General features: G+C 45.7%; 1 protein-coding gene across 2 annotated transcripts in view; it reads left to right on the forward strand.

Annotated features, from left to right (window-relative positions):
* The first annotated feature begins 1033 nt into the window (after positions 1–1033).
* LOC122946563 (scaffold attachment factor B2-like) overlaps positions 1034–19140 on the forward strand; it is a 461735-nt gene continuing 443628 nt past the window's right edge. For both annotated transcript variants that reach the window (XM_044306283.1, XM_044306291.1), the window contains exon 1: positions 1034–1301. In XM_044306283.1, the coding sequence (XP_044162218.1) occupies positions 1143–1301 (159 nt within the window). In that variant the 5' untranslated portion in view covers positions 1034–1142. The remainder of the gene's footprint in view (positions 1302–19140) is intronic.

Consider the following 19140-nt stretch of genomic DNA (forward strand, 5'->3'; position numbering starts at 1 on the left):
GTGCCCCCCCCCTCAACCCCCCCCATCCCATTAAAATCATTGGTGGCACAGTGCGCCAGCCCCTCTCAACCCCCCCAGTATTGAAATCATTGGTGGCAGTGGCCACAGGGACCTCTCCCCTCCCCCTCATTGGTGGTGCAGTGGCAGCTTCTGATCGGAGCCCCAGCTGTGTAAGCCTGGGGCTCCGATCAGTTACCATGGCAGCCAGGACGCTACAGAAGCCCTGGTTGCCATGGTAACATCCCTGATGCTGTGTGCACAAGGCACAGAGCAGCAGGGACAGTGTGAAGTCCTATTCACCCTGATAGAGCTGAATAGGACAAGGGATGAAAGATCCCAGGTTCTCGCCCCTAAGGCTACTTTCACACTTGCGTTCAGAGCGGATCCGTCTGAGACATATAATGCACACGGTGGATCCGTTCAGAACGGATCCGTCTGCATTATATTGTAAAAATAATTCTAACTGTGAAAGTAGCCTGAACGGATCCGTCCAGACTTTTACATTGAAAGTCAATGGGGGACGGATCCGTTTGAAGATTGAGCCATATTGTGTCATCTTCAAACGGATCCGTCCCCATTGACTTCCATTGTAAGTCTGGACGGATCCGCACGCCTCCGCACGGCCAGGCGGTTTTTTTTTTTGCGGCCCACATAAACTTAAATTTTGTTTTTTTGGCCCATGTTAGCCTTTGAGTTTGACATGCTTGCCTTAATACATAATGCTTAGTAGAAGGTCAATATAATAAACATTATATACACCCCAGTATAATAAACATTGGTGGCGCAGTGCGCCCCCCCCCCCAGTATAATAAGCATTGAGTGCGCCCCCCAGTATAATAAACATTGAGTGCGCCGCCCCCCCACTATAATAAACATTGAGTGCGCCACCCCCCCAGTATAATAAACATAATGGCAGGACTGCTTGCAGGTACACACAGCCCCTCCTCCCACAAGCTCCTGCAAGCAACAGCGTTTGCCAGCACTTCCCACCTTTGGTCATGTGACCATGGAGGAGCATGTGACCAGTGACGTCACAAACCTCCTTCTACGCACTCCATTCTAGCCTCTACAGTAGAATTAGTTGGCGCGGCTTGTTCACCGGTCCATCGTTTGTTTAGTATAGGGACATTGTAGGTGAGAGGATGGCGGACGAGCAGTGTTCAGTTGGTGTCAGTGCTAACACTGATGTAGAGAGCAAGAAGCTGAGTGAGCTGCGTGTTATCGATCTGAAGGCCGAGCTGAAGAAACGGAACTTGGACACTAGCGGGAACAAGAGCGTCCTCATGGAAAGGCTGAGAAGGGTGAGGAGGGCTTGGTAAACGCTACTGGGGAGCACAATGTGGATTTCTCTAGGAAATTGCTTTGGTACAGCCGGCCTGCTCCCTTTGGGTTATAGTTCAGTGTATGTTGAACCCTGTAAAAAAAAAAAAATAAACATTTTTTTTTTTTTTGCCACAATAAAAAAAAGTACAGTTCGTTCAGTCGGAATCGGGCTCTCGCATAGCTCTGTAGAAACACATTAAAGGGGTTAATTCAACCGCTATAATGCCCTCCAAAATGGTTCGCTGGCACCTGTGATGTTAGGTAGGCTCATCCTTTTTGATAGCCTGTTATTGGCTAAGCTTCCCCCCCCCCCCATCGCCAGATCCTTTGATCAGGAGCAACACGGGTGCCAGGGAGATGGGAATTTTGAGGGGCATTATAGGGCTGGAGAGGTAATTAAGAAAGTAACGGGGATTGAGATGCGGCAGCAATGAAAATATATATTTTTTAGATTTATTAAACTTGTGTAAAGTAGAACTGGCTAAGGCTACTTTCACACTCGTGTTTTGTGTGGATCCGTTTGTATTATCTTTAACAGAGCCAAGATGGATTCGTCTTGAACACCATTGAAAGTCAATGGAGGACGGATCTGTTTTCGATTGTCAGTGAAAACGGATTCATCCCCATTGACTTACATTGTGTGCCAGGATGGATCCATTTGGCTCAGTTTCGTCAGACGGACACTAAAACACTGCAAGCAGCGTTTTATTGTCCGCCTCTAAAGCAAAATGAAGACTGAACTGATGCATTCTGAGCGGATCCTTTTCCACTCAGAATGCATTACGGCAAAACTGATCCGTTTTGGACCACTTGTGAGAGCCCTGAACGGATCTCACAAACGGAAAGCCAGAAAGCAAGTGTGAAAGTAGACTTGGGGACGGATCAGTTTTCACACAATATGGCACAATAGAAAACGGATCCGTCCCCCATTGACTTTCAGTGGTGTTCAAGACGGATCCGTTTTGGCTATGTTGCAGATAATACAAACAGATCCGTTCTGAACGGATGCATGCGTTTGTATTATCTGAACGGATGCTTTTGTGCAGATTTATGACGGATCCGCACCAAACGCGAGTGTGAAAGTAGCTTTAGCCAGTTCTACTTTACCCCAGTTTGATAAATGACCCCTTATGTATTTGCTATCGCTGTTATCCAAAATAATCAAGTTATGTTTATGCTGAAAAATTAACACCGCAAAATTTATAATGTAATGGGATTTCAGTTTTTTTTCCCATCCATCTTGAAGGAGTTAATCCGTAAGTTATGTGTACATCAAAATGGTGCAATGAAAAATTTCAACTAGTCCGGCAAAAATCAAGCACAACTATGGAAAAATAAAGTTAAAGCTATTAGAATGCAACAATGAAAAAAATCACTTGGTCACTAAGGCTGGGTTCACACTGTAAGGAAATATTCTTTTCTTTCCCTTATATTGTACCTGAGGTACAACCGTTCCTACGCGCTGAAAAATGCTCAACAAGGAGAAACCAATGATTCCCTATGGGAATGATTCTCACCTGGGCGTTTTACAGCGCGTACGATCGCGCTGTAAAACGCCCGACACCCAAGAAGTACATGAGCTTCTTTGGGGCGTCTTGTCGCGCGTTCCCGTACATAGACTTTCGGGAACGCGCGACAATGGGCGTTCGCTTGTATCTGTATGCGCGATTGCAAACGCCCGTACAATCGCGCATACAGAGTGCTCCTTTCAGAACGCTCAGGTCTGAACCCAGCGTAAGAGAGGTTAAAGGGGTTATCCAAAGTCTAAAACATGCCCCTCATATAAATTATACTTACCTGCTGCCCCGGGACACTCTGCTCCCTTAATTCCGTCCTCGACCGCTGCTGCATCTCCCCATCACGCGGATCAAAACATCCGGGGACGGGGGGAGCAGCCGATAGCAGGCCGCGAAGGAGACAAGCCTCCCTAGCATCGCAGGTGACGCTAGTTTTAGACCTCGGATAACCCTTTTAATAAACTGGTCTGCAGCAAGATTGATGAATTCTCTACACTCAGATCTGCCATATAGGAGCACAGAAACTAGTTCAATGCATTAAACTTGCATCATGTGTCCATGAGAGCACCCGTCCTCATAAAGCAATATAATGCTATGTAATCCTATCAGTGCTACATACTGTAGGTCAGGACGGGAGCTCTCGGAGACACGCATTGCACTCGCTCCTGTGAAACCAGCCGTTGATCGGGTTCACGTCACTGTTATGTATTCAGTTATTATTTTCCGTTGTAACGGAAATAATGGAATTTGTAAGGCCTCTTGCCCACGACCGTATTCTCTCCGAGATATACGGTCTGTGAGCGGGCCATATGTCTTGGAGCGGCATTGATCGTGTGCACGGGAGTACTCGGAATCATAGATTACAATGATCCTGTATTGTCCCACATATGAGTGCGGGACAATAGCCCCGCAGGCGGCCCAGTGTGCACAGCAACATTGTAATTTATGATGCTGTGTACTCCTTTGCGCACTATCAATGCCGCTTTGGGACATAAAGCCCGCTCATGGACCGTATATCGGAGGTAATACGGTCGTGGGCAAGAGGCCTAATACGGAATTCAAAACGGAAACCTTTAGAGGCATTCAGTTTCTATCTGTCATAATAGAGGTCTATGGGCAAGCATAACGGATCCGTCTGGTTTCTGTTATGCAGGACGGAAAAGAAAGTCCTGTCAACAGGACTAACGGAATGCATAATGGTGACGTGAACCTGGCCTTGGTAATGAAGTGTCTAGAATGGAATTACTCCTTCAACTCCCCTACTCCTAGTACCAAATTTTTGATTCGGTTTCGATACCATAAAAAAGTATTGCGATACTCAATACCATGCGAAAAAATAAAACAAAAAAGCCACGTGCGTTCCGCATTTTAAAAAATGGCGAATCGCGCAGTTTTCATTATTTTTTTTCTGTTCAGGTTTTCGCCGCATACATTTTTTAAAATATTTTAATAGTCTGGACTTTTCTGACATGGCGATATGTTTATTTATTGTTTATACATTTTATATGTGAAATTGGGAAAGGGGGTGTGTGTGTGTGTGTGTATGTATATATATGTGTATGTGTGTATATATATATGTCTGTATGTGTATGTATGTAGAGAATGGGACAGCACTCCAAGACTTGAAAAAAGTATAAATCTTTATTCACCCATGTGAAAAATAATTGCAACGTTTCAGCTCACAATCGAGCCTTTCTCAAGCCTTGGCTTGAGAAAGGCTCAGTTGTGAGCTGAAACGTTGCAATTATTTTTCACATGGGTGAATAAAGATTTATACTTTTTTCAAGTCTTGGAGTGCTGTCCCATTCTCTACATATATAAGAAGGTGGAAGCTCATTCCTTTGGACACAGCACCTGAGCCAACAGACTGGTGCCGCCAAATTCTTTTTCTGTTATATCTATATCTATCCCTCAACTTTTACACTGAAAATATAGAGTTTGGGATATACTCGCCGTATAAGACTACCCCTTTTTCAACACACAGCAGTACATCCCTGGCTACCTCTGCCATCCCTGGGTACCACCGCCTTCCTTGTCCTCCCTCCCAGATCCTAAACATGTGCCACCTATACCCTGAACATGTTTTTGTTATGTCATTCTTCATATGCACATCTGCGCTGCACGGAGATCTCGCGCAGGAGCGAGATGCGAGCGGCTGTGAGGATCCCGTGTATCCACGCTCGGCGCATGAAATCTTGCACATGCGTAGGAGCGAGATGCCTGCGTCCGGGAGGATGGCGGTACAAGGAGCATACAAGGTACAGAGCAGGGGGCGGTATACAAGGTACAGCGCAGGGGGGCAAATGCCGTGGGTTACATCGCAGCTCTCAGCTGCTGGGTATACAAGGCAATAGCCCGGGCTCTCTCTGTTGATAATTCGGGCGTCCCGGCACTTCAGCGCCCGCCATACCCGGCGTATAAGACGACTCCCCCACTCTAGAAAATATTTTCTAGGGCTCAAAAGTAGTCTTGAACGCCAGTATATACAGTATATAATTTTTTTATTTGGCTTTTTATTCCCTTGTCCTATTCGCTCTGATAGAGCTCTAAGAAAAGTAATGAACCCGTTAAATATCTGGGCATTCAAATAACCCCAAATCCTAAGGAATATGTCCAGCTGAATGTGATTCCCAAAATACAAGAAATTAGGAAGAAAATAGATGTTTCGATGGCAGGTCGGATTTCCTTAGTGAAAATGTGTCTACTACCTTCCCTGAACTATATTCTGTGGAATGCACCGGCAACAATCCCTAAAAAAAATATTTAAAATATTAGCTAGTCTTTTAATGGACTTGATATGCCTAGGGGGAAAAACAAGGATAAAAGCACAAATATTGCGTATACATGAGGGAGGGTGGACTATCAGTCCCAGACTTGGAACTTTATTTTATCTCCGGCCATATAAAAAACATAACGTGGAGTAACGCAAAGATATGTCCATGATAGTAGGGATAAATGAAAGGCTAGAGAACTGTACTATCTTCCAGCTTGTAGAAGTGGGTGTTTTGGCACAATAGGGAAGTAGAAAGAGAGAGAAACCGCTATTTGAGCTAATGGAAAAGGTTTGGAAGGAAGCAAGGGCTTTGTGGACCCAGTCTGGACTCCATGCTGACACCATACTGTGGGATAATACCCACCTAATAGAACTAAAGGCAATTGAACAAGAGATTTGGTGGAAGCATGGAGTCTATAAACTGGGCCTGGTGTGGAGACATGGGGATATAATACTATACGAAGATCTTAAAAAGGAGTATGGTCTGAGTAAAAAAGAACTGGTTTTTTTTTCATCTACAATTAAAACAAGTATTGAGAAAGCTGCTGGGGAGGGACACACAAATTGTTGCCCTTCCACAGCCGCTAGTTGATATTTCTGGATTAACAACAGGGGGTAAAGCTGTAGCGCTGTCCAATCCCAGAGCAGGGAGAAGGAACGCCCACTAGAGAAGCTGATGTCTCCTCCCCAGTAATGGGGCACTGTGGGCAAACAGAGCGGTGCCCAGGAATAATGGTAAGTGCTGGGACATCTCTGGGTGCCGCTCTGTGTAGGAATAGTCCTATCATTGGTGGCGCAGTGTGCCCGCTCCTCTCTCCGTTCATTGGTGGCAGCGGCAGCACAGGGGGCAGGAGACACTGCTTCCTTCTCCCCAGCGTGCTGCTGAGGGAACATGAGCACGCTGACAGCAGCGCGCTCATGCCCAGAGATACTAGACTACACAGCAGCGTAGCCCAGTATCGAAAAAAATGGAAATCCCGGTTGAACCTGGACATATCCCCATTTTCACCCCTCTGGCCCCCCCGATATGAGCATTTCATGCTCTGATTCTTTTGATTGCCCTGTGCTGTATAGCGCAGGGTAAGGGCTTGTTTGTTTATATTATCCTGTTAGGCGGAGGCTACCAGCTAGCAGTGTTCCTGGTGAACTCACCAGCACTGATGGGCGTGCTTTAGTGCTGCCTCCGCCTAGCTTTCCCCATGGAGGGCCTGGTACCTCACCGGATCTGCAGAAAAGGTTTTGCCCATGAAATGCTCCAATGCTCATGTCAGAGGGGCTGCCTGGGTGAAAATGGGGATATATGCGGGTTTATCTCTGAACCTGGACAACCCCATTAACTCTCTTTAGGGTGGATGGGGAAAAATAGCAATACTGCCATTTAGGGGTGGGCGGTATAGGCAATATGCTATATAAATTTGTGCTACTATATGGATTTTGTGCATATCACCGGACTGCGAAATGACCACAGAGCGGCAGTTCCGATCGGAGTCCCATCAGTGTAATGCTGGGTCTCCGATCGGTTACCATGGCAGCCAAGACGCTACTGACGTCCTGGCTGCCATGATATGTCAGTGACCAGCATTATACTTATGTGCGCCGTGGCCGCCGGGCGCTCCTTCTTCTGTCTGTGAGGCGCATTGCTAATGCTTATAGCTCACGTGCGCCGTGGCCGCCTGGGACTCCGATTGGAACTGCTGCTGCCACCATAGATGTGGGGGAGAACGGGGCACCTGCCACCAATGATCAATACTGGGGAGGGATGGCCCACTGCCGCCAATGATGGGGGGGGGGGTGCCTGTGGCCAATAATTATTACTGCGGAGGGGGGGTGGGTTTAAGTTACCACAGGGGGCTGATAAGAGGGAGGGGCTGGGGGGCACATTTAGGTTCTGGGGGGCGGATCAGGGGCTTGCTGCTATGGTCAGCTCCCTGCTGTTGTGTGCACAAAGCACAGGGCAGCAGGGAGTGTGTAAAGTCCTATTCACCCTAATAGAGCTCTATTGGGGTGAATATGGTGAGGGTTCTAGCCCTTAAGGAGTCTAATAGTTATTAAATAAAAAGTTAAAAAAAGTTTAACCCCCCCAATATCGAAAACAATATATTGATATATATTGCATATCGCACATGCTTAAAATTATATTGCAATATAGATTTTAGGCCATATAGCCCACCCCTATTGAGTTTTTAAATTATACATTTTGTGGTGTTTGCTTTTAGGCATAAAAAAATGGTAACTTTTTTTCCTCTGGGTGTGTTTGATTACAGCGATACCAAATTCAACATTTACTACTTTTGCACAATAAAACCCCCTATTTCCCTTATGCCCATGACAGCACCCTTGCGAGACCATCTCTATCCAGGACAGGAAAAGGAACTTCCGTGGAGAGCTTCTTGAGGGACCCGGCCTCTCTCCACCAGTTCCTGTTTCCTGTCCCATGGATAGGACGTTTTCTACAAGGCTGCAGGGCCCTGCCGGTGTTTGTTTGATCCATAGGGGTTACCTGGTATGGCGTAAGTCTCCACTAGGAGCCGCCTAAAGTCTGGATTCCGCCCTTCCGGGTCCGGCTGTGCCGAGGGGACATCCACAGGTAGTCCAGTGGTACCGCTGTCACGCCGGAACCTCCTGGCAGTGTCCAGGGCCTCTTCCCCCGCAGGCCGCTTCCCTTGTGCCATTACAGAGGCAGGGGACTGAGTGGGGTTCTTGTTCTTGTGATTCTTGGCGGACCGAAAGGGACGTATGGCCACTTCGGGTATTTGGAATGCATGGCGTTCCGGAAGTGAGAATCGGAGGCTGCAGGTGGATGTTTCCAGGTGGACCTTACCTAGGGTGTTCTTACCCTGTCAGTGCGCGGGTGGAAGGGTGCCAACAAGCCTGAGAGGACAGTTTCAGACCTCGTTTATGGAAGACCCTCCATCTCTGCACTGTACTATGGAAGAGGAGAGTGGTCAGCGCACTGGTAAACGGGACAACCTCGATATGTGATCGGTATTCCTGTTGGGGTAAGGGGGTTAATCCCTACTATTTTTCTTACAAATTCTTTATTTTAAGGGGGTTTCTGTTTATTTTTTAGAATCCTAAAAAGAACCCTAGGAAGGCGACTGCTAAAACACGTGGGAAAGAATGTGCAACCTGTAGGAAAAAGTTGACCCCCCTCCTGGCCAAAATTGCTTTGCCGACACTGCATTAATCAGATGCTAGAAGAGGAGTCCCCATTATTTATTCAAAATATCAAGAACATGGTGAAAACCTAAATTGCGGATTCTATGAAGGAATTTAAGAAATCTGCAATAGTTCGGATTCATCTTCAGAAGGGGAGTCAGTTGGTAATCCACTAGTCACTTCCAGAACACTATCTAGATGGATTGTCGCAGCCATTTCCTTGGCCTATTCCTCGGTAGGGGGCCTTGTCCCTTGGGATTTCGGGGCACATTCAACCAGGTCCATTTCCACTTCCTGGGCAGAAAGTGCTGAAGCCAGCCTAGAGCAGATCTGTAGGGTCGCTACTTGGAAATCCCCTTCTACCTCCTTCTGCCATTACAAGCTAGATTCAGACTCCAGAGATCAGCTTTCCTTTGGTAGGAAAGTTTTGCAGGCTGTAATCCCTTCCTAGACTACATCTACTCTAGTCTTCTCTCAAGGGTGCTGTCATGGGCATAAGGGAAATATAAGATTACACTCACCGGTAATCACTTTCCCTCCTTCTCAAAAAAAAAAAGTTGGATGGTTTATATGTTCTGGGACAGGTTCTCGCAAATAACTGATGGATAGAGGCCAGGTCCCTCCTTAACCACCTCCCGACCGCTGTACGCACCGATGCGTCCGGGAGGTGGTTGATTTACTCCTCCTGGACGCATCGGCGCGTCATCTCGCGATAGCCGAGATTTCCTGTGAACGCGCGCACACAGGAACGGAAGGTAAGCGAGTGGATCTCCAGCCTGCCAGCGGCGATCGCTCGCTGGCAGGCTGCAGATGTGATTTTTTTATTTATTTTTTAACCCCTAACAGGTATATTAGACGCTGTTTTGATAACAGCGTCTAATATACCTGCTACCTGGTCCTCTTGTGGTCCCTTTTGTTAGGATCGACCACCAGAGGACACAGGTAGCTGTGTAAAGTAGCACCACACTACACTACACCCCCCCCCCCCCCCGTCACTTATTAACCCTTTATGAACCACTGATCACCCCATATAGACTCCCTAATCACCCCCCTGTAAGGCTCTATTCAGACGTCCGTATGATTTTTACGGATCCACTGATACATGGATCGGATCCGCAAAACGCATACGGACGTCTGAATGGAGCATTACAGGGAGGTGATCACGCATATAGACTTCCTGATCACTTCCCTGTCATTGATCACCCCCCTGTAAGGCTCCATTCAGACGTCCGTATGTGTTTTGCGGATCCGATCCATGTATCAGTGGATCCGTAAAAATCATACGGACGTCTGAATGGAGCCTTACAGGGGGGTGATCAATGACAGGGACGTGATCAGGAAGTCTATATGCGTGATCACCCCCCTGTAAGGCTCCATTCAGACGTCCGTATGCGTTTTGCGGATCCGATCCATGTATCAGTGGATCCGTAAAAATCATACGGACGTCTGAATGGAGCCTTACAGGGGGGTGATCAATGACAGGGACGTGATCAGGAAGTCTATTTTCGTGATCACCCCCCTGTAAGGCTCCATTCAGACGTCCGTATGCGTTTTGCGGATCCGATCCATGTATCAGTGGATCCGTAAAAATCATACGGACGTCTGAATGGAGCCTTACAGGAGGGTGATCAATGACAGGGGGCAATGTAGAATAAGCCACGGCATTCCAGAGGGATTCCAATCAATTTCTTTATTACACCTTGTGTGACAGGTCTAAAAATGCCCTCCTAAAAGGAATTTGGGCCCCTTTGCGCATCTAGGCTGCAAAAAAGTGTCACACGTGTGGTATTGCCGTACTCAGGAGAAGTTGGGGAATGTGTTTTGGGGTGTCATTTTACATATACCTATGCTGGGTGAGAGAAATATCTTGGTCAAATGCCAACTTTGTATTAAAAAAATGGGAAAAGTTGTCTTTTGCCAAGATATTTCTCTCACCCGAGTTCCTAGAATTTTTTATTTTTTCTTCGCAAGTTAGTGGAATATGAGACTTTGTAAGGAAAAAAAAAAATATCATCATTTTCCGCTAACTTGTGACAAAAAATAAAAAATTCTAGGAACTCACTATGCCCATCAGCGAATACCTTAGGGTGTCTACTTTCCGAAATGGGGTCATTTGTGGGGTTTTTCTACTGTTTGGGCATTGTAGAACCTCAGGAAACATGACAGGTGCTCAGAAAGTCAGAGCTGCTTCAAAAAGCGGAAATTCACATTATGGTACCATAGTCTGTAAACGCTAGATAACAACAATAAATTTAGCGAAAAATTTATATATGGATGTCGTTTTTTTGGAAAAATTTTACAGCTGAAAGTGAAAAATGTCATTTTTTTGCAAAAGAAACGTTACATTCCGATTAATAACAAAAAAGTAAAAATGTCAGCAGCAATGAAATACCACCAAATGAAAGCTCTACAGGTCCTTTTTAAAAAATTAGCATATTGTGATAAAGTTCATTATTTTCTGTAATGTCCTGATAAACATTAGACTTTCATATATTTTAGATTCATTACACATCAACTGAAGTAGTACAAGCCTTTTATTGTTTTAATATTGATGATTTTGGCATACAGCTCATGAAAACCCAAATTTCCTATCTCAAAAAATTAGCATATTTCATCCCACCAATAAAAGAAAAGTGTTTTTAATACAAAAAAAGTCAACCTTCAAATAATTATGTTCAGTTATGCACTCAATACTTGGTCAGGAATCCTTTTGCAGAAATGACTGCTTCAATGCGGCGTGGCATGGAGGCAATCAGCCTGTGGCACTGCTGAGGTGTTATGGAGGCCCAGGATGCTTTGATAGCGGCCTTAAGCTCATCCAGAGTGTTGGGTCTTGCGTCTCAACTTTCTCTTCCCAATATCCCACAGATTCTCTATGGGGCTCAGGTCAGGAGAGTTGGCAGGCCAATTGAGCACAGTAATACCATGGTCAGTAAACCATTTTCCAGTGGTTTTGGCACTGTGAGCAGGTGCCAGGTTGCGCTGAAAAATGAAATCTTCATCTCCATAAAGCTTTTCAGCAGATGGAAGCATGAAGTGCTCCAAAATATCCTGATAGCTGCATTGACCCTGCCCTTGATAAAACACAGTGGACCAACACCAGCAGCTGACATGGCACCCCAGACCATCACTGACTGTGGGTACTTGACACTGGACATCAGGCATTTTGGCATTTCCCTCTCCCCAGTCTTCCTCCAGACTCTGGCACCTTGATTTCCGAATGACATGCAACAGTCCAGTGCTGCCTCTCTGTAGCCCAGGTCAGGCGCTTCTGCCGCTGTTTCTGGTTCAAAAGTGGCTTGACCTGGGGAATGCGGCACCTGTAGCCCATTTCCTGCACACGCCTGTACACGGTGGCTCTGGATGTTTCTACTCCAGACTCAGTCCACTGCTTCCGCAGGTCCCCCAAGGTCTGGAATCGGTCCTTCTCCACAATCTTCCTCAGGGTCCGGTCACCTCTTCTCGTTGTGCAGTGTTTTCTGCCAGACTTTTTCCTTCCCACAGACTTCCCACTGAAGTGCCTTGATACAGCACTCTGGGGACAGCCTATTCGTTCAGAAATTTCTTTCTGTGTCTTACCCTCTTGCTTGAGGGTGTCAATGATGGCCTTCTGGACAGCAGTCAGGTCGGCAGACTTACCCATGATTGCGGGTTTGAGTAATGAACCAGTCTGGGAGTTTTTAAAAGCCTCAGGAATCTTTTGCAGGTGTTTAGAGTTAATTAGTTGATTCAGATGATTTGTTTAATAGCTCGTTTAGAGAACCTTTTCATGATATGCTAATTTTTTGAGATGGGAAATTTGGGTTTGTATGCCAAAATCATCAATATTAAAACAATAAAAGGCTTGAACTACTTCAGTTGGTGTGTAATGAATCTAAAATATATGAAAGTCTAATGTTTATCAGTACATTACAGAAAATAATGAACTTTATCACAATATGCTAATTTTTTGAGAAGTATAAGTTAAATCCACGGCACTCCAAGAGTTGATGCAAAAAAAGTAATCTCATTTAATTCTTAATAAACAGAATGCTGTTTGGTATACATCCAGTGCAAATTTATATACATATTGTATTTATGCCATATCAGATAAAGAGATATATCCCGAACGTTTCGGTCTGTGCGACCTTCTTCAGCGGGATCTAAAGAGATATATAACATGCATAGACTGTAATTACACAAATTTCTGAGTATAATAGACATGCTGTATAAATTAAGAAAAAAATTGAGCAAAGCAGCGTTACATAATTTTAAGTCCTAATGGTGAATCTAAAGGGATAGGGGGTGAAAAGGCACACAGGGTGAGGGTTAAAAAGCGAAAACCACAGTGGGCACAGGAGTCAGTTACCTATATAGATAGTAGTTTAGAAAGCTGGGTTAGCTTATAAGTAAGTTTTCTCTATGTTGCCATCATTCTATATCGCAGTATAAGGCAAGGAGGTCCTGACATACCTGAAGGCAAGGAGAGTATAGGCGTGCGCTGGATGTGGATTCAGGGTGGATCTGGCGCCCTTTTTAATCCGTGTATGGGCGGCGCTCCACGGTGACGTGTGAGCGTCTGTGTGGAGTGAACGCACGCGCCGGAGTGACGTCGTCGAGCAGCGCGCTTGGTGATGACGTTGTCCTGTGGTAGTAGGCTTGCCGGGGCGAGTATATCTCCCGTTCGGGAGGAGGAGCGTGCGTCCGGACGTAGTGCGTGCGTGCGTGCGCGCGCGCGCATGCGCATATTGACTCTTGTGGTGTGGGCAACGGAATGGGCAAGGGTAAAACGGGAGTATCGTGGGGGCTAATGAAATTGTGGAGGAGGCTGTATATCACATGGGGGAGATATAGTCAAACTGAAATGGATGGTAGCATCTAGATATATCTCCATTTTGTGGTGGCTGCTCGGTCATTCAATATAATCGTCAGATAATAGTTACTATTCTGTGGTAATCTTTAGGTAAACATTATATGTTCAAAAATCAAAGATCAAAATTCAAAGAATGTAGATAGCAATACATCATAAGCATTTATAAATGTGTCATAGTGGTGCGGTATATAACCATGAGTGTATATACGAACAGAGTGCCATAAAGGAGGAAATATCAAACAAGGTGGTTGCAGTTATGATGCATTAGGGAAAGGAAATATTAGTAATGCGGATACAGGAATATGGAAATCTGGGAAAAACTGCTAGCATGGGTTGAGATAGGAGGGGAAAGGAAGGGGTTAGGGAGGGAGGGGGAGGGGAGAAGGGGAAAAAAAAAGGGAAAGGAGGGTGGGGAAAAGGGGTAATAATCTCACCCATGTTCGCCTAGTCCCCATCAACTATTCTAGAACAAGGAAATGAAATAAAAATGAGTTATCGTCATGATAATATACGAAAGTCACATTCCCTATTGAGACCTTTCGGTTCAAGTGTGTCCAGTTTGTGAATCCAGTATGATTCCCTTTGTTGTAGGAGTGCAATCCTGTTGCCCCCGCGTCTTGGTTGATGTACATGTTCGATGACCTGGAACCGAAGTTGTGCGATTTGGTGTTTATGTTTTTCAAAGTGTGCCGGTATGGGCAAAAGGAGTTGCTTTGTCCGTATAGTGGATTTATGTTTGCATATACGATCGCGGATGTGTTGGGTAGTTTCACTGACGTAGACGAGTCCGCACGGACACTTGATCATGTAAACAGCAAAGGATGAATCGCATGTAAAGTAATCCTTAATATGGAACTGTTTACCTGTGCGTGGATGTGTGATCAAATCACCTTTCAGAATATTCGAGCATTGTCCACAGTGCAGGCATGGGAATGTTCCATATTTGGGATTTTGCAAAAAAACGTTGTTTCGGGATCTTCTGGATCCCGCCGAAGTCCGCTCGGATTAGTTTGTCTCTTATATTTGGTCCTCTTTTGTAGCATGTCCGTGGGGGGTTTTCGAATTCTTTGACCGATGGGTACGCATTTTGTAGGATCGACCAGTTCTGGCGCACTATACTGTGTATTTTAGGCATGAAGGGATGGTAAGTGGTGACACACGGAATACGAGGTGTGTCTATACTTGGTGTTTTGGGTGGCTTTTTATTTTGTTTAATTAGATCAGTTGGGTAACCCCTATTGGTGAATTTTGTACTCATTTCATTCACTCTCAGTGAGCGTGTTGTGGGGTCTGAGACTATTCGTTCAACTCTGGTAATTTGTGAAGTTGGAATCGCTCTCTTGGTGGTATGGGGATGACAGCTGGAATAGTGGAGTAAGCTGTTCCTATCGGTGGGTTTGGTGTACAAATCAAATTGGAGTCGATTGTTGATGTCTTTTTGTACTAATGTGTCTAAAAAACTCACCTCTTTGTTGTCAATGTGTATGGTGAAACCTAGTTCAGGATAGATCTCATTAAGATAATTGTAGAATGAGTCTAGATCGGTTCTGGGTCCATCCCATATGATGAAAATGTCATCTATAAAGCGTAGCCATACTTTCGCATGATGTTGGTAAAGGGAATGTGTGTATACAAACTTCTTCTCAAAGTCAGTCATGTAGGTGTTTGCGTAAGGTGGCGCCATATTGGCCCCCATCGCGGTACCGCATTTCTGCACGTAAAATTGGTCGCCAAATAGAAAGTGGTTTTCATGGAGGACAAGTGACAAAAGTTGTATGCAGAATTCTTGTTCTGTTATGGAGTGTTGTGAATGTGTCAGGAGTGATTTGGTGGCTGCAATGCCTTTCTCATGTGAGATCGAAGTGTATAGGCTGTTGACATCCATGGTAGCAAGTAGAGTGTCTGGTGTCACTGTAATGTTTCGTAGTTTGGTGATGAAGTCATTTGTGTCTAGAATAAATGATTGGGCGGTTTTGGTGAGTGGTGTAAGTATGCGATTAAGGAAGATAGATAATGGTGATAGAATAGAGTCAGTAGATGCTACAATTGGTCGTCCTGGGGGGTTCTGTAAGTTTTTGGGAGTATGTAGAAGACGGGGGTAATGGGATGTTGCTTAGTGAGGAAGGTTGCCGTATTGTCATCAATCGTATTGATGGATTTATAGTGGTCAAGTACTTTTTGAATTTTGATGGCAATGGCTGTTGTGGGATTTGATTGTAAGGGTTCATATGTTTGTTTGTCTGAAAGTTGTAACATCACCTCACTAAGGTACATGGACTTATCCATTACCACAATGGCACCGCCTTTGTCTGCTGGTTTATAAATAATTTCTTTATGGGTTTTAAGGGAATTAATTGCCATAATTTCCTCAGGGGACAAATTATTTGTGTGGGGAAATTGGCCTTGGTGGTGCATGTTGAGAGCTTCCTGGATGGATTTCTGTGTGAATGTGATGTACGTCTCGGCAGGGTGGTAGGATCTAGGTGGCATATATGTACTCTTAAAGGGATTCTGTCACCTCCCCTCAGCCAAAAAACGATTTAAAAGCAGACATGCAGCACAGCTTACCTGGATTAAGCTGTGCTGTTTAATCTTGAAATCCGTCCAGCAGTTACTTTAAAAAACGACTTTGATCAATAAGGAAATGCGTCCTGAAGGTGCCCAGAGGGGCGTTTTTTTTCTTCCTAGTGAGCCCAGTACCGCCCCTCTTTCAGTGCCCAGCCCGCCTTCCTTGTATTTTCTAACTGCCGCCCCCAGCCTGCCACAGCCTCTCCTGCCTCTCCTCCCCCTCCCTCACGCCGAACGAAGTCTCGCACAGGCGCAGTACCCACTGAGGGCTGCGCCTGTGCGATCATCAGGAGACTGAGGGCGGCAGCTTCATCTTCGTCACTGGGCATGTGCCGAGCCCAGTGACGTCCGATGCTCGCTCTTCCCTCAGTCAGCAGGGAAGAGAGAGCATCGGACGTCGCTGGGCTCGGCGCATGCCCAGTGACGAAGATGAAGCTGCCGCCCTCAGTCTCCTGATGATCGCACAGGCGCAGCCCTCAGTGGGTACTGCGCCTGTGCGAGACTTCGTTCGGCGTGAGGGAGGGGGAGGAGAGGCAGGAGAGGCTGTGGCAGGCTGGGGGCGGCAGTTAGAAAATACAAGGAAGGCGGGCTGGGCACTGAAAGAGGGGCGGTACTGGGCTCACTAGGAAGAAAAAAACGCCCCTCTGGGCACCTTCAGGACGCATTTCCTTATTGATCAAAGTCGTTTTTTAAAGTAACTGCTGGACGGATTTCAAGATTAAACAGCACAGCTTAATCCAGGTAAGCTGTGCTGCATGGCTGCTTTTAAATCGTTTTTTGGCTGAGGGGAGGTGACAGAATCCCTTTAAGTTTGAGTCCCAGTGTGTGTAATGATAAGGGGTTTTGGGAGGGAGGATTGGTCTTAATCTGTTTTTCAGGATCTGAAAAATGGGCTTTCAGTCTAATGGTTCTGTAGAACCTCTGCATCTCTTGTTCTAGGAGAAAAGTGTTTAGTGGACTGGAGGGGCAGAATGACAGGCCCTTTTGGAGTACTGTTATTTGTGCTGGTGAGAGTGTCACGGAGGAGATATTAATCACTAGGTTATCTTATTGTACCTGGGAGCGTGTTTGTATCCGTGCGTCCTCTTCTCTTTCTGCCGCCTCTGCGTGTCTTCTTCTGCCTGGTTTGTATCTGCCCCGTCCACAATGATTTGAGCAGGCACGGGGCTCCGATCGCCGCGCGGCGGTGATTGAAAATACAGGGAGTACAGGTATGTGGGGGGTTAATTGTCTCGGACGCAGCTCCCTGTCAGAAGTCGGGTGCCGGCAATGTGTTTTTGCCGCCTGTATTTGTAATGTATTAGTTATCATTGGTGGCGCCCTCCGCTCCTCTTCGTTCCCATTGGTGGCAGCACAGGGGGAGGGAGAGACTGCTTCCTTCTCCCCGTGCTGCTGAGGGAACATGGTCGCGCTGAGAGCAGTAGCACAGCCTAGTATCGACAAAAGTATCAATACCTGAAACAACCCTATCCCTGACTTGATTTGGTTATGGGTTAGGTGATGCTAAATTTTTCCACCTTGGGTGCCGGGTAGCTGTGTCTTTTCCATAGAAGTCTGAACCCAATCCATTTTTTTTGTTGTTTTGTTTACATTTTGTAGGGTAGAGACACCTCCACCGCCAAGGCATCGGGGTCTGACTCTAGTGCATTTTTTGCGACTCTCTGTAAAATGTCATTTCTATCAAAAGCCAAAAAAACACTTTGCCCCAGATGTGCTGAAAAAATGCTGGCTGAAGAATCTCCATCCTTCTTAGACTCCATGCGGAGTATGATTTGTGAAGAAATTAATGCAGCAGTGGAGTCTAGATTACCTCCCTCTTCTCTTCAAGCATCTACGTCTCAAAAATCCCAGGGGTCCCAGTTATTCGGGTTGGATTTAGGGGAGATTGCTTCTGACTTGCACTTTGATTCATCTGATGATGGCGGGAGACCATTGTTTCTCCCGGAAGATACTGGAGAAACAATAAGAGCTACTATGCACCTGGAGGAGTCTAAAGAAAGTCGCTTCATCCAGGATCAGATGTTTCAAGGTCTAGGAGAAAGAAAGAGACATGTCTTTCCAATCCATAATAATGTCAAGGCCTTAATCTCGATGGAAAGATCCCGAAAAGAGAGCCCCGATTACTAACACTTTCAAAAGGAAGTATCCGTTTTCGGACTCTGATACAATTCTTTGGGATAAAACCCCAAAGATTGATTTGATCCACTTGCATGGATATCCAAAAAATCCTCTCTCCCCTTTGAGGACATGGGGTTACTCTGTGATCCAATGGATAAGAAATGTGAGAACCTGTTAAAGAAGACTTGGGAAGTTAATACAGCCATGTTTAGACCAAGCATTGCATCAACCGCCAGATCCCTATCAGTATGGCTTAATCAACTAGAGGATCATCTTGCTACAGGTACCCTAAGGGAAAAATGTTTTGGCTCACTGCCTATGCTTAAACCAGCCTCAAATTTTCTGGCTGACTCCTTGGCAGATGTAGTCAGGTTGTCAGCTGCTATTTCTAACGCCACCTGCAGAGCTGTATGGCTCCGCTCTTGGTCGGGTGATGCTAGTTCAAACAACCGGTTATGTTCCATCCCTTGTGAAGGGGATAGGCTTTTTTAGATCTGTATTAGATGACGTTTTAGAACAAGCCTCCGTAGAGAAGAAAAGGTTTCCTACTGACTCAAAATATTTTCATCAGAGACTCTCCTTTCGTAGTCAAAGGAAGCCTAAACCCGATCAGAAGAGGAGTGAGTACACAGTAAGGTGGCAATCGTCAAGAGGAAGAAACAAGGGATTCCTCGTCAATTCTGATAACTCATCAAAGACCACTCAATGACGCTAGAGGCCAGGTTGGAGCAAGATTAAAAAATTTTGTTCCACAGTGGAGAAAAATAGGAGCCTCCCTTTCGGTACTAGCCGCTATTCATGGGGGTGTCAGGCTAGAATTCACTACCTAC

Source organism: Bufo gargarizans, chromosome 1, assembly GCF_014858855.1.
Source record: "Bufo gargarizans isolate SCDJY-AF-19 chromosome 1, ASM1485885v1, whole genome shotgun sequence".
Classification (NCBI taxonomy): domain Eukaryota; kingdom Metazoa; phylum Chordata; class Amphibia; order Anura; family Bufonidae; genus Bufo; species Bufo gargarizans.